Raw genomic sequence first — 13845 nt, forward strand, 5'->3', positions numbered from 1 at the left:
GTGACCTAAAGGCAACTACTGGACACCAGAAGACCCGACAGCCCGAGTGGTGTTCTGCCTCTTTTCCTATTCCCTTCTGGCAGATCGTGTGGACTCTGGAAGAAAGCAGCCTGCAATTGAAGGCATTAGGCTTGGGCTACTCTCAAGTATTGTCCTGAAGGCAGCTGCTGGACCCGAGTTCCAGCCCCTTTGGGGGTGTTCAGCCACCTTTCCCCATTCCCTGCTGCTTCCAATAAACCTTTTACTCCCCTTCCTGAGGTCTGCGGGTGTCATTCTTCGCTCACCGTAGACGAGAACCCTGTACGGAGATGCTGAGTTTCTTCTCAAGAAACTCCGTTTCATCTATGATGAAACTCCAGGTTTCTTCTCAGGTAACCCCCCTTTTTATCTTGGGGGGCTCAGAAGAAATCCCCGTTTCACCAGCATTTGGGAGGCTGAGACTGGAGGATCGCGGTTCGCGGACAGCCTCAGCTACTTAGTGAGGCCTTCCGTATCTTAGTGAGACCCTGTTTTAAAATAAAGAATAAAAAATAGGGCAGGGGGTGTAGCTCAGAGGCTGAATGCCCCTGGGTTCCATCTCCAGACCTGCAAAAAACAAAACAAAACAAAACAAAAAAACAGGGTCTTGCTAAGTTGCGGAGGGTCCCACCAAGTTGCTGAGGCTGGCTGTGAACCCGCGATCCTCCTCGCTCAGCCTCCCAAGGACTGGGATTACAAGCGTGCACCACCACGCCCGGCTCTTTTTTATTTTTTTTAAACAGGGTCTCACTAAGTTGCTGAGGCTGGCCTCAAACTTGTGATCCTCCTATCTCAACCACCAAGTACTGGGGTACCAGCACACACACACACAACCAGCCACACAGGCTTTTATCAGAACACTCGGAGCTCTATTTACCACACATTTGACCCCGATGGGGCTGAAAACTCTAGAAGGGGAGTGAAGGCTCACCTGCCTTGGTCTCCGCAGCTCAACACAAGGGTGTCCACAAACATTTGGGGGTGGACAAGTGGCTGGCTGGAGGAACACTAGCAAAACCATGGGGACAGAGACCGTCAGCTGGACAGAGCAAGAGCTTCATGTCACACTGCTCTGAGGCCCAAATTCTGCTTCCAATACTCCCAGCTGTATGGCCTGAGGCGAGTGAGTTGGTGACCCTGGGCCTCTGTCTCCCTCTCTGTCGAACAGGATAGTAACAGCACCCATCTCAGGACTGAGCTGGGCCTGGCATTTAAGCACTATTGTAGTACTTAAATTATCGTAGGACCCCATGGGAACTATTCCTGCCCAGCAGACACCTCTATCCCCAGGCTACCCAGAAGAATCACCCCAAGTGCCGGGAAAAAAAAGAAGGCTGCCAGGGCCTCACGGGGATCTGCTAAGTCACAGGCCTGGGGAGGGCGCAGAGCCAGGCATCGCCGGCAGAGTGGTGGGGAAACTCAGCTCTGAGGCCAGCCGCCCAAGTCCAAAGCCTGGCACGGCCACTCACTCTGGTAGAGTTGCCAGACTCAGCAAAAATAAATGTAGGAGATGAGGTTGTATTTGAATTTCTGATCATCGAGCTGGGAACGGTGGCACACACTTGTAATCCCAGTATTTGGGAGGCTGAGACAGGAGGATCATCAGTTTGAGGCCAACCTCAGCAACTTAGCAAGAGCCTGTTTCAAAATAAAAAATAAAACAGGGCATGGGGAAGGGCGTATCTCAGAGGTAGAATTTCTGTGGATTCAATCTCCAGTACCAAAATAATTTTTCCCCCCAGATAATCAGTGATTAACTTTTTAGGTAAGCATGTCCCAGATACTGCCTGGAAACTCTGCGCTATCTGGCAGCTCTGCGTACTGGGTTACTTCACCTCTAGATGTTTTAAAAGCTTCCTTCTGTGGGTCACATGACTTGAGGTGTGGAAACTCGGGGACTGCCCAGTGTGTTTGCCACACCCATTTTTGTTACTTTTAAACAGCCCAGACAACGTGGATGAACTTTGAAGGCATTAAGCTTCACTGGAAGAAACCAGACCCAGAGGGCCACGTACCATTGGAATCCACTGATAGGAAATGTCCAGCACAGGCAAATCCAGAGATTGAGTTGTCAGGGCTGGGGGAGGGGGGTGAGGGTGACCGCTTATCAGTCCCATGGTTCCTTACTGGGGATGAAAGTGTTCTAGAATTAGTGTGTTTGTACAACACTTGGAATGTAATAACACTGCATTGTATGTTTTAAAATGGTTAAGACAGTGAATCTTATCTTAATTAAAAATTTAAAAAAATATTTTGTGGTGCTGGGTGTAGTGGCGCACACTTGCAATCCCAGCATTCAGGAGGCGGAGACTGGAGAAGGATCGCGGTTTGCAGACAGCCTCAGCTACTTAGCGAGGCCCCTCGCCACTCAGTGAGACCCTGTTTCAAAAAATATAAAGACTAAGCCGGGCGTGGTGGCGCACGCTTGTCATCCCAGCATTTGGGAGGCTGAGACTGGAGGATCACGGTTCGCGGACAGCCTCAGCTACATAGTGAGGCCCTTTGCAATTCAGTGAGACCCTGTTTCAAAATAAAGAATAAAAAATAGGGCTGGGGGTAGCTCAGAGGTAGAATGTCCCTGGGTTCCATCTCCAGTACTGCAAAATAAATAAATAAATAAATAAATAAATATAATAAAATAGGGCTGGGGAAGTAGCTCAGAGGGAGAATGCCCCTGGGTTCAACTCCCAGCTACACACACACACACACACACACACACACACACACACACACACACACACAGGCTGAGGAGGTAGCTCCGTGGTACAGTAGAAGAGAGCCTGTTTAGCATGGACAAGTCCCTGGGTTCAATCTCCTATAACAGGAAAAAAACAAAACAGAAAAACAAAAAACGCTCCTAAAAGCAACCCAGAGGGCTGAAACCTGCAGCCAGGTGTGAGAGCCTCCAGGTACACTCCAGCAGTTTACCCTCTAAATGGACATCAAAGGGCAGCGCTGGGGGCAGATCCTGCTTCATTCAAAACCAGGCTCAGCTCTGCATTCCTGACCTCCCACCTCCAAAGCGCACAGATTTCTCTTGCGGTGCTGGTGCCAGGACTGCACAGACAATCTCAGTGCTCAGGACTGCACAGACAATCTCAGTGCTCACTCACAGTTACCGCCACATCTGGGTTACAGTACCTTCCCTTTTCTCTGCGTGGTTTCTGACCTCTTTACCCTCTGCGCAGGTTTACTTAGGATTTTTTTTTTTTTTTTGCGGATCTGGGAATGAAACCTAGCGGCGTTCTACCTCCGAGCTTCACCCCCCCTGCCCTATTTTTTAGTCTTTATTTTGAAACAGGGTCTCACTAAGTTGCAAAGGGCCTCACTGAGTAACTGAGTCTGTCTGCTAACCGTGATCCTCTGGTCTCCGCCTCCCGAATGCTGGGATTACAAGCGTGTGCCACCACGCCTGGCTTCCTTATGATTTAATAAAAGGAACTTTTTAGAAATTATCAACCACCTGTTAAGTTCCAGGTATATATGATAGATTCTTTTATATGTAACACCCTCAAACAAACCCATAAAAGAGTTATCATCATCTCTAATTCACCAATGGGGAAACAGATTCAGAAAGGTTAAGTTATTTGCTTGAGGGCACACAGCCAACAGAAATTCAAAACCAGGCCTGCCTGATTTTAGTTACTGACCCCTCACCCCGGCTCAGCCCTGCGTCCGTCTACTGACCTGGGCTGGAGTTATCTTGTCACTGGCAGAGTCCTTCTGCCAGGTGGGGAGCTTGTCTGGTGATCTCCCTGCCTTCTGAAGCCACTCTGGTCCCCAGCAAGTGTTCCGTAAATGGAGTTTAATGGGTTACTAACCTCGGTGGGCATGCACAGGTCTCCGCGTGGCCTTCACCCTGACGGCTCACCTGGGGGGGGGGGGGGTTCTGAGCAACTCACTTGCTCAGGCCTCATCCCTGGGAGACCCACCACCACCATGGTCCTGAGGACTGAACCCAGGGGCACTTGCCCTCTGAGATATATCCCCGGCCCTCTTTTTGTTTGGAAACAGGGTCTCACTAGGTTGTTGAGAGTCTTGCTATGTTGCTGAGACTGGCCTTGAACCTGTGATCCTGTCTTAGCCTTCCAAGTAGTAGGATTACAGGCATGTACCACCATGCTGGGCACCCTTAGGAGATTCTGCCTCGGTACTGGCAGGATGAATGAAGCCTGAGATATCTGAGGTGCTTAAGAGCTGAGTCAAGTCGGGCATGGTGGCACAGGCCTATAATCCCAGTATTTGGGAGGTTGAGACAGGAGGATCACTGGTTCAAGGCCAGCTTCAACAATGTGGTGAGACTGTTTAAAAAAAAAAAAGCTCAGAGGAGCTGGATGTTGTGGTATACATTTGTAATCACAGTATTTGGTAAGCTGACACAGGAAAATCACAGGTTCAAGGACAGCCTCAGAAAGTAGTGAGACTCTCATCAACGTAGTGAGACCCTGTCTAAAAGAAAAAAGTTGAAGCTGGGCGTGGTGGCGCACGCTTGTAATCCCCGCGCTTGGGAGGCAGAGACAGGAGAATCGCGCAGGTTCGAAGCCAGCCAGCCGCACCAGCTTAAGAGACCCTGTTTCCAAATAAAATAGTTTTAAAAAATAGGTCTGGGAGTGTAGCCCAGAGGTAGAAGGGTTTCCAGGAACCCCAGTACCACCAAAAAAAAAAAAAAAAAAAAAATTGGGCTAAGAGTATAGCTCAGAGATAGAATGCCCCTGGGTTCAAGCCCTAGAATCTGACACACGTGCGCACACACACGCGCACAGGGGGGCGATGGAGAGGTTGATTGGTGGGAGTGGGGAGGGGGCTAATGAGTTGATGAAGGAAATACTTCCACTGGTAGTATTTGGGGCCCTGAGCCCCAAAGCGGCCTTCACTCCACCTCCTGGCATTCTGCGTTCACTCCCTTACCTGAGGTTAACCTGTTTCAGGCAGGGCTGGGGACAGAAACTGGAACTTTGGGTCAGAGCAGAAGGAAGATGCTTCCCCAAAGGCCATTTGGTCTGGTTCTTAGGCAGGTCCTGGCCTGGGCTGGCGCTAGGGCCAAGTCACATGAGGCACCTGGCGTCTCCTGAGACGCGAGGGCGGACCCTGGGGATGCGGCTGACTTGGCCTTTGGAGGCCCAGCTGGGAATGCCGCTGAGGGTTCACCACCTCACCTGGTTTTAGACCTGCCTGGGCTGCTGCTTTTTAAAGTTACTTTTATCTTTGGCAGTCCTGGAGATTGAACCAGGGGCATTCTACCTCCGAGCTACACACCCAGCCCTAGCCCTATTTTACTTGAAACAGGGTCTTGCTCAGTTGCTGAGGTGGCCTCAAACCTGTAATCCTCCTGTCTCACTTCTGGAGAACTTTGATGACAGGTGTGAGCCACCACGCCTGGCTCTTGGTCTCTGACATTAACTTGTCTTCCTGCCATCTCTCCATGCTGGGGCTCCCAGAGCTTGGGCCCGGCCCTCCCCATTCTTCTCCCTAGGGCATCTTGCCCATTTCCACAGCTAAATACAGTTAACACAAAGTACAAGTGTGGCTTGTGGCGCCTCTGTCTGGAAACCTCCTGTCATGCTGCTTTCAATGCAGATTTCCAGATATCCCACAAGGTGGCAAACCTGTCACAGACATAACGACATTTGTACTGGGCACAGCGGCACACACCTGTCACCCCAGACACTTGGGAGGCTGAGGCAAGAAGATCACAAGTTGGAGGCCAGCTTGGGCAACATAGTGAGACCCGGTCTCAAAATAAGATAAAAAAGGCTGAGTCGTGTCATCCCAGGTCACACCTGTCATCCCAGTACGTGGGAGGCCGAGGCAGGAGGATTGCAGGTTCAAGGCCAGCCTTAGCAACTTAGTGAGACCATATTTCAAAATCAAAATATAAAATAGGGCTGGGGTATAGCTCAGTAGAATGCCCCTAGGCTCAATCTCCAGTTCTTACCAAAAAAAGGGGGGAAGCTGGGGTCTAGCTCTGTAGTAGAGCACGCCTCGGTTCAATGCCCTGTACTGCAAAAAGAAAAAAAAAAAACTGCCATTTTTGCCAGCCGGTCATCTAAGCTTCCTTCCCATGCCTGAGGAATCCCTTGCTGTACAAGTCCTAGAACACCCAAAGGACCACGTCTGGCTTTCCCAGCCTCCCCTCCGCGTGCCTGGGCTCAGGGTCCCGAGGCCTCACTGCAGATCCGGATGGGAAGCAGAGACAGAAGAGGCGTTTCAACACGGGTGGCAACGGCAGTGATGGTGCCCAGTGTCCGGGGACGGTGGCACTGGAGCAGTGGCGGCAGCCTGCTGCCGGACTAGCTCGGCGGCATGGTTTTGGCAGAGATCCTCCCCGCTGCTCAGCCCCCCTTGCCCAGTTCTCCAGAACTGAGAGCTCTGAATATTCCCTCCCAGGGCGGTCTCCTGGTCAGCTGGGGTTGGTTTCCGTGGCTGGCAGCAGACACCTCAGACACACCTACTGGATCACACTCCCCAGAAAGGTGCCGGATGAGTTCCCACGTTGACCACTCTCGGGTACGTAACTCCAGCCCACTCCGTGGGGCTCCAGACTCATGGCCACTGACTTCTTGACACTCTGCTGGTGGCCTCAAGATCCAGAAGAGGCACAAGTAGAATCCTAGACTTTTCTCCCAAGCCTTTTCCCCTCCCAGATCTCCCCTTCGTGGTACATGGCACCTTTCCATCAGAAATATGGGAAACAGAAGCCTGGTGTGGTGGCGCATGCTTGGAATCCTCGCGCTTGGGAGGCAGAGACAGGAGGATCGCGCAGGTTCAAAGCCAGCCGCGCATGCTGGCTTAGGAGACCCTGTTTCCAAAAAAAAAATGTAAAAATAGGTCTGGGAGTGTAGCCCAGAGGTAGAAGGGCTTCCAGGAACCCCAGTACCACCAAAAAAAAAAAAAAAAAAATGGGAAACAGGATGGGAATGTAGCTCTGGTCAAGCGCTTGTTACCATGCGCAAGACCCTGGGCTGGATCCCCAGCATGGAAAGAAAAATATTGGGGAAGCATCTTTGACTACTTCATGTTACCACTACAGAATTATTTATTTACCTATTTAGGTGTCCTTTCGGTGCCAGACATATTTCCTGTTCTACACTGCTTCAGGGCCTTTGGCTAAGTGGTTCCCTCCACCTAGAGCACCCCTACACCATTAACCTCGAGGAATGCTCCTTTTTGTCTCTTTTCTCTTACTTATTACTCAACCAATACTCTCTAAACTCTTATACTATGGTATTATGGTAAACACAAGAGGTCCAGCTCAGTGGTAGAGCACGTGCTTAGCATGTGTGAAGAGATAAGTATCAGAAGCCAGGCGTGGTGGCTCAGGCCTGTAATCCCAATACCTGGGAGGCTGAGACGGGAGGATCAGAAGTCCGTGGCCAGCCTCAGCTATTTAGTGAGGTTCTCTGCAACTCAATAAAACCCTAAATAAATAAATAAATAAATAGGGCTGGAGCCTGGTGTAGTTTGTAATCCCAGCAATTTGGGAAGCTGGGACAGGAGGCTCGTGGTTCAAGGACAGCCTCAACTACTTACTGAGGCTCTTTGCAACTCAGTGAGACACTGCTTCAAAATAAAGAATCAAAAATAGGGCCAGAGGTGTAGCTCAGAGGTAGAATGCCCCAAGGTTCCATTCCCAGTATCGCAAAAAAATAAATAAATAAATAAAAAATAAAAAATAGAAAATAAATAGGGCTGGGAGTGTGGCTTGGAGATAGAATGCCTCTGGGTTCAATTTCCAGTGCAACAAATATAAGTAAGAAAATAAATAAATAAATAAATAAATAAATAAATATTAGAAATACACTGTAAGAATAGATTCTAGTCTCAGGGAAGTAAAAGTTTACTGAGAGATTTCTTTATTTATTTATTGTACGGTACTGGGGGTGGAACCCAGGGGCTTTTCTACCTCCGGGCTACACTCCCAGACCTATTTTATACTTTAATTGGAAACAGGGTCTCACTAAGTTGCTGAGAACCTCACTCAGTAGCTGAGGCTGCCTTCGAACCTGTGTGATCCTCCTGTCTCAGCCTCCCAAGCACAAGGATTACAAGCGTGGGCCACCACACCTGGCTTTGAGAGATGATATTTAACACAATAATTATACAAATAAACATAAAATGTATGACGTGTGCTGCAAAGGAGAGAGGTACAACGCTATCAGGGGGACTGAGCTGGAGTAAAAGCAGACAGCAGGGAGGACACCGCTCCAGGGGAGAGGTGAGGGCCGTGGGCCAGGGAAGGGAAGGTATGCGGAGAATCGTGCAGGTCGCAGAGATGGTGAAGCTGCTGGCCTTTGGTGGTAGTTCTCAGAAGAGAGGGGGATACCTAGCCGGGCGTGGTGGTGCACACTTGTAATCCCAGCATTTGGGAGGCTGAGACAAGAGGATCGCGGTTCGCAGACAGCCTCAGCTAATACTTAGTGAGGCCCTTTGCAACTCAGTGAGACCCTGTTTCAAAATAAATAATAAAAAAATAGGGCTGGGTGGTAGCTTGGAGGTAGAATGCCCCTGGGTTCCACCACCAGTACCGCAAGAAAGAAAGAAAGAAAGAAAGAAAAGAAAAGAAAAGAAAAATAAAAGAAGAGAGGGAGGTACCACCGCTGGGAAGGGGATGCTGGAGACTCCTAGGTGGAGTTGGGAGTGTGGTCTAAGTGAAATCAAGTCAAGCCTCTGCAAGGAGAGTCTGGAGGGCAAGAGGTACAAGGTGCGAGTCCAGTGACGGAAGCTAGTGGCGGTGCCTGCAGCTAGGGGTGCAGACCGGACAGCCTGGAGGAGGCTGGCAGGCCAGAGATGAGGACCCAGGCGCACACCTCGGGCTAGCCTTCCTGCCCCTCAGCACAAGTGCAGCTCCTGACCTAGCCACTTGCTCCCCATCTGTCTCCCCGAGAAGACTGGAAGCTCCGAAGGCAGGGACTGCATCTCTCTTACTGAGCAGCGTGTCTGCCCAGGACCAGCCTCACTGTTCTGTGGTTCACATGACTGAATGTGTTGGTCCCCACTGCCAAGCAAGAAGTCCAAATGCTGAATTGGCATTCAAGGCCCCCCAAGTCTCTGCTACATACCAAAGTCCATCTTATTTCCTTATTTCATTTTGTGGTACTGAACACTGGCATTCAAGGCCCTCCGAGTCCCTGCTATACACTGCAATCTATTTTATTTACTATTTATTTTATTTTGTGAACCCAGGAGCATTCTACCTCTGAGCTACACCCCCAGCCCTATTTTACTTTACTTTTTATTTTGAAATAGGGCCTCATTAAGTTGCTGAGGGTCTTGCTAAATTGCTGAGACTGGCCTCAATTCTGCAATCCTCCTGTCTCAGCTCTCCCAGTACTGGGATTACAAGCATATGCCATCATGCCTGGTCTTTTTTTTTTTTTTTTCCTAGCTAAGTTGCTGAGGGTCTGGCTAAATTGCCAAGGCTGGCCTCGGGCCTAGGATCCTGTCTCAGCCTCTCAAGTACTGGGATTACAGCCATGGGCTACCACACCTGGCACAATCAATCCATCTTTTTAATTATCCTACACCTGAGCTTTCCAAACTGGAGTTTATCTCCACCTGGCACATGTGTAAATGCTCTAAACCAGGGAGGTACAAAACGGGATGGGCACGGTGCCTCTCCCTGAAGCTGAGCGTACGCCACACGGAGAGGAGCCACCGTGGACACTGGGGGACTCTCCAGGCCCCGCCCTTCTTCTCTGAGAAGTGCTCTGCTCCCACATGCCGGGTCTCTGTGGCCTGTTTACCCTCCTCGAGTCTATCCCTCCGTGGCCTCTGCCGACGAAACCAGGGGTGGAGACCCAGATTCTAGAACAAATCCAAAAGCTGGGCCAGGCTGTCAACCTCTGCCAGGAAGTGGAAGTGGGACAAGAGACTGGCTTGGTTACCTTTAGACACTGGACCAGAGAGGTCACGTGAGCATGGGGGCCTGTGATAACAGCGGAGCCAAAGTATTGATCAGACGAGCAGAGAGGAGCAGAGGCAAGGGCGCAGGAGTGCCGGAGCAGGGGCCTGGCTCCAACACGTCCTCTGGAGCGCCAGGCCCTGCAGAGGCACCTGACTCTCTAAAAGAACTCTTGTCTCTGCTGAAACAAGCCTGAGGGAGTTTATATTTCCTTCTTTCTTCCTTTTTTGGTACTGGGGATTGAACCTAAGGGCATTTTACCACCAAATTACACCCCTAGCCCTATTTATTTATTTGTTTATTTATTATAATAAATTGAGGTATTATAATAAATTGAGGATTGAACCCAGAGGCATTCTACCTCTGAGCTACACCCCTAGCCCTAGTTTTTTGTTTGTTTGTTTGTTTGTTTTTGTATGTGTGTGGTACTGGGGATGGAACCCAGGGGCATTCTACCTCCTAGCGACACCCCCAGCCCTATTTTTTATTCTTTATTTTTTGAAACAGGGTCTCACCGAGTTGCAAAGGGCCTCACTAAGTAGCTGAGGCTGGCTTCGAACCTGCGCGATCCTCCTGTCTCAGCCTCCCAAATGCTGGGATTACAAGCGTGCGCCACCACGCCCGGCCTATCCCTATTTTTTTATTCTTTATTTTGAAACAGAGTCTCACTGAATTGCAAAGGGCCTAAGTAGCTGAGGTTGTTCTCAAACCCTGATCCTCCCATCTCAGTCTCCCAAATGCTGGGATTACAAGCGTGCGCTACCACGCCTGGCTCCTAGCCCTCGTTTTTATTTTGTATTTTGAAACAGGGTCTCACTAAGTAGCTGAGGCTGGTCACAAACCTGTGATTCTCCAGTCTTAGCCTCCCAAGTACTGGGATTACGAGCGTGTGCCACCACGCCTGGCTCCCAATTTTATTTCTTATTGGACACCGGGTCTTGCTAGGTTGATGAGAATCTCACTACTTGCTGAGGCTGGCCTCAAAGTTATGATCCTCCTGTCTCCGCCTCTCAAGTACTGGGATCACAAGTGTGCGCCACTGTGCCAGGCTTTACTAGCCTCTTACTGATTATACCTTTTTTGGGGGGACACTCAGGACAGAATCCTGACTGCATGTTCCCAGCCAATCAGCAAAGCAAAGCAGCATCTTTATGCTTCTCTTGGGTGTCTAGGACGGAGATGGCATAGAAAACCAGAGAGCAGCAGACAGACCCACTGTGAGACACAGGACAACTAATGGCTCTAATCTCCCTGGCCCGTTCTAATCCATGATATTGCAAATGCCAATGGGATGACACCTGTAAAGGGATTCCCAAAAGGGCTAGAAGTCCTAGGATAGGGTCCAGAGATAATTCCAGGAAACCAGCAGGGACCAGAAGACTTAGTTAAGAATCAGCTGCACTTTGATTCCGCCACATGGAACTTCAAGCGTGGGGAGTGGGTCAGTCACACCCACACCTAAGGGGTGGGCAGTGGGGCTGCAGCATCAGAAGACATGTAAGCAATAACAACACGTAAACGTAAATGCAAAACCAAACAGGAAACTTCAGGAAGATCTAATTCAAAGGTCAGACTCTTCACTTCTGGGGAACTGAGAGACTGAAGAAAAAGGCTGTTTTTTGACCCACGCCTTTCTGTTGCAGAGAGGAATCCTTGCGTGTACCAACCAAAAATCTAAAGGCAAATAAGGCTGGGTTTTGTCCAGCCTGAACTGAAGGGACCTCTGGGCCTTCCAGACCCATTCTAAGACCCCCCCCCCCAACACAAAGTGCTCACACACAGGACGCCAGGCAAGGCCAGATGCATGGGCACAAATGGATATTTCTCTCCCAGGGAAGGGTTCACAGTACAGCCCCTTCTCTTCTCTAACATTTTAATGAACGAGTGAGAGAGGATGATTGTGATGGCCCCAAGGACTCCAATGGCGTTGAGCTCTTCTTCCGGGTCGCACACCTCAGGGGAGTGCTCCTCGGGGTAAAGGCTGTGTGTGTGGCACCTTCTTCTTCTTCTTCTTTTTTTTTTTTTTTTTTTTGTGGTACCGGGGGTGGAACCCAGGGGCTTTTCTACATCCAGGCTACACCCCCAGCCCTATTTTATACTTTATTTGGAAACAGGGTCTCACTAAGTTGCTGAGAGCCTCACTCAGTAGCTGAGGCTGGCTTTGAACCTGTGCGATCCTCCTGTCTCGGCCTCCCAAGGCTGACATTACAAGTGTGTGCCACCACACCCGGCTGGCACCTTCCCTTTGAGCCTCCCAGGAAAATACCCACACTGCCCGGGCAGCAGACTCCAAGGAAGAGTTCCCAACCTCACTGACTGTTTCCTGTTCTCATTAAAACAGAGCCTCCTGCTATGTGAGAGAGAAATACGGACCCAATCATTGTCAGAGAAGTCTGTCAGTTAACCTGGACATATTCATTCCACCATCAAGATGTATGTTTAACACACATTGCTTCATGTGGTTCTGAGAGGTAAACATTATTATCCACATTTTACAGATGACAGATCAGGTCACATGGCCAAGGTGACCCAGATGGCCAACTGCAGAGCCAGACTCTGAACACCAGTCTTGGTCTGCCTCCCCCAGAGTCGATGCTCTTTGTACAGCCCTCTCTCATCCTGACGAAGGAAGACAGACAGACTGGGAGGTGGAGGTCGGTGGAGGAGCCATTTCCCAAGACACTGGCTCAGAGTACTGTAACTATGGAGCTTTGTACCCCCCACAGAGGGGACGCCCGGCACACTTATGGTGAGGATGGGAGGCTAGAGCCGCCGCTGAGACCCACGAAGCCGCCCCGCAGGAGGGAGCTGCACAATCCCATTATCCTCCACTGGCCCAAAGCCACAGGGTGTCTGCTCCAGACTGTTCCTGCCAAGGAGCCAGGGAAAGCTGCAGCAAGTTCAGAGAAGAGGAATGAACTCCAGAGAGCATGAGAACGGGGTGGGGCAGCCCGCAAGGGCGAAAGAAAAGGCCTGGGACGCTTTGCCGGGGAAAGACAAAGAGGAGAGGGGAGGGGAGAGGAGCTTTAAACTTGCCAGCAGCCCGGCCAAGGTGAACCCCGGCTCCTGGCGCCTACCATGCGCATTCATTCCACAAGGCGGGCCAAGTCTCTGATCCAGCGGCAAAGAAGGGGGGGCTCCCTGCAGCCCAGAAGTTCAGGACCGAGGAGGGGCGCCTGCTTCTCAGAAGGGGTGTGACTCGGGGGGACACACTTGGGGTGCTCACAAGATGAAAACAAACAGCTACACGGCGCTGAGCAAACGCAAACAGAACTATGCGGCGCTGAGCAAACAGGCGACGGGGCACGTGTGGGGGATGTGCCCCGACATGCGGAGTCCACCGCGGAGGTGACCTCGAGCCCCGCCGAGTCCCCGGGCTCGCCCGCCTCGCCCGCGGGGACGCGGACGTCTGCGCCGCGCTCGGTTCCCACCGATCTGGCAAGAGTCGGGCTCCAGGGCGCAGCCAGGGGGCATCGCCACTCCGGCCAAGCCCGAGGAGGTCGGGGCCCCCTCCCGCCCGCGGCCCCTCACCTCCTCCCGCGCCAGCGCCGCCCCCCGGCACCGGGGCATCTTGGCGGCGAAGGCGGCGGCCCCGGCCGGGGAGCTGAGGTCTTCGGCGGTGACCGCCAGGAACTCCGCGACGCTGAGCTGCTCGGGCATGGCGGGCGCGGGCGGGGGCGCAGGGGCTGCGGACGGGACGCGGGGGGCGCTCGCCGCGCAGCCGGGCCGGCCTCACCGCCTGCCGAGGGCCCGTCCGCCTCCACGTCCCCGCCCCCGGCCCGGCGCCCCGCCCCGATCGCCGCCCCCCGCACCCGCCCGGGGGCCCGCAGCCCGCTCCGCACCTCAGCCCGGACGGCCCCGCCCGCGCCCGGCCCGCCCCTGGCTGAGTCCGAAGGCTGCCGGGCCCCCGAGCGCTCCTCCCCGCT

General features: G+C 51.8%; 1 protein-coding gene across 1 annotated transcript in view; it reads right to left on the bottom strand.

Moving 5' to 3' along the window:
- The window catches only part of ASAP3 (ArfGAP with SH3 domain, ankyrin repeat and PH domain 3), a gene marked incomplete at both ends in the record, with an annotated part of 48119 nt that extends 34540 nt beyond the window's left edge, over window positions 1-13579 (bottom strand). The window contains one exon of the mRNA XM_080691345.1: window positions 13451-13579. Within this exon, the coding sequence (XP_080547471.1) occupies window positions 13451-13579 (129 nt within the window). The remainder of the gene's footprint in view (window positions 1-13450) is intronic.
- Window positions 13580-13845: the final 266 nt, after the last annotated feature.

The sequence above is a fragment of the Muscardinus avellanarius genome (genome assembly GCF_963383645.1).
Source record: "Muscardinus avellanarius genome assembly, chromosome: 3".
In the NCBI taxonomy this organism is placed as follows: Eukaryota; Metazoa; Chordata; class Mammalia; order Rodentia; family Gliridae; genus Muscardinus; species Muscardinus avellanarius.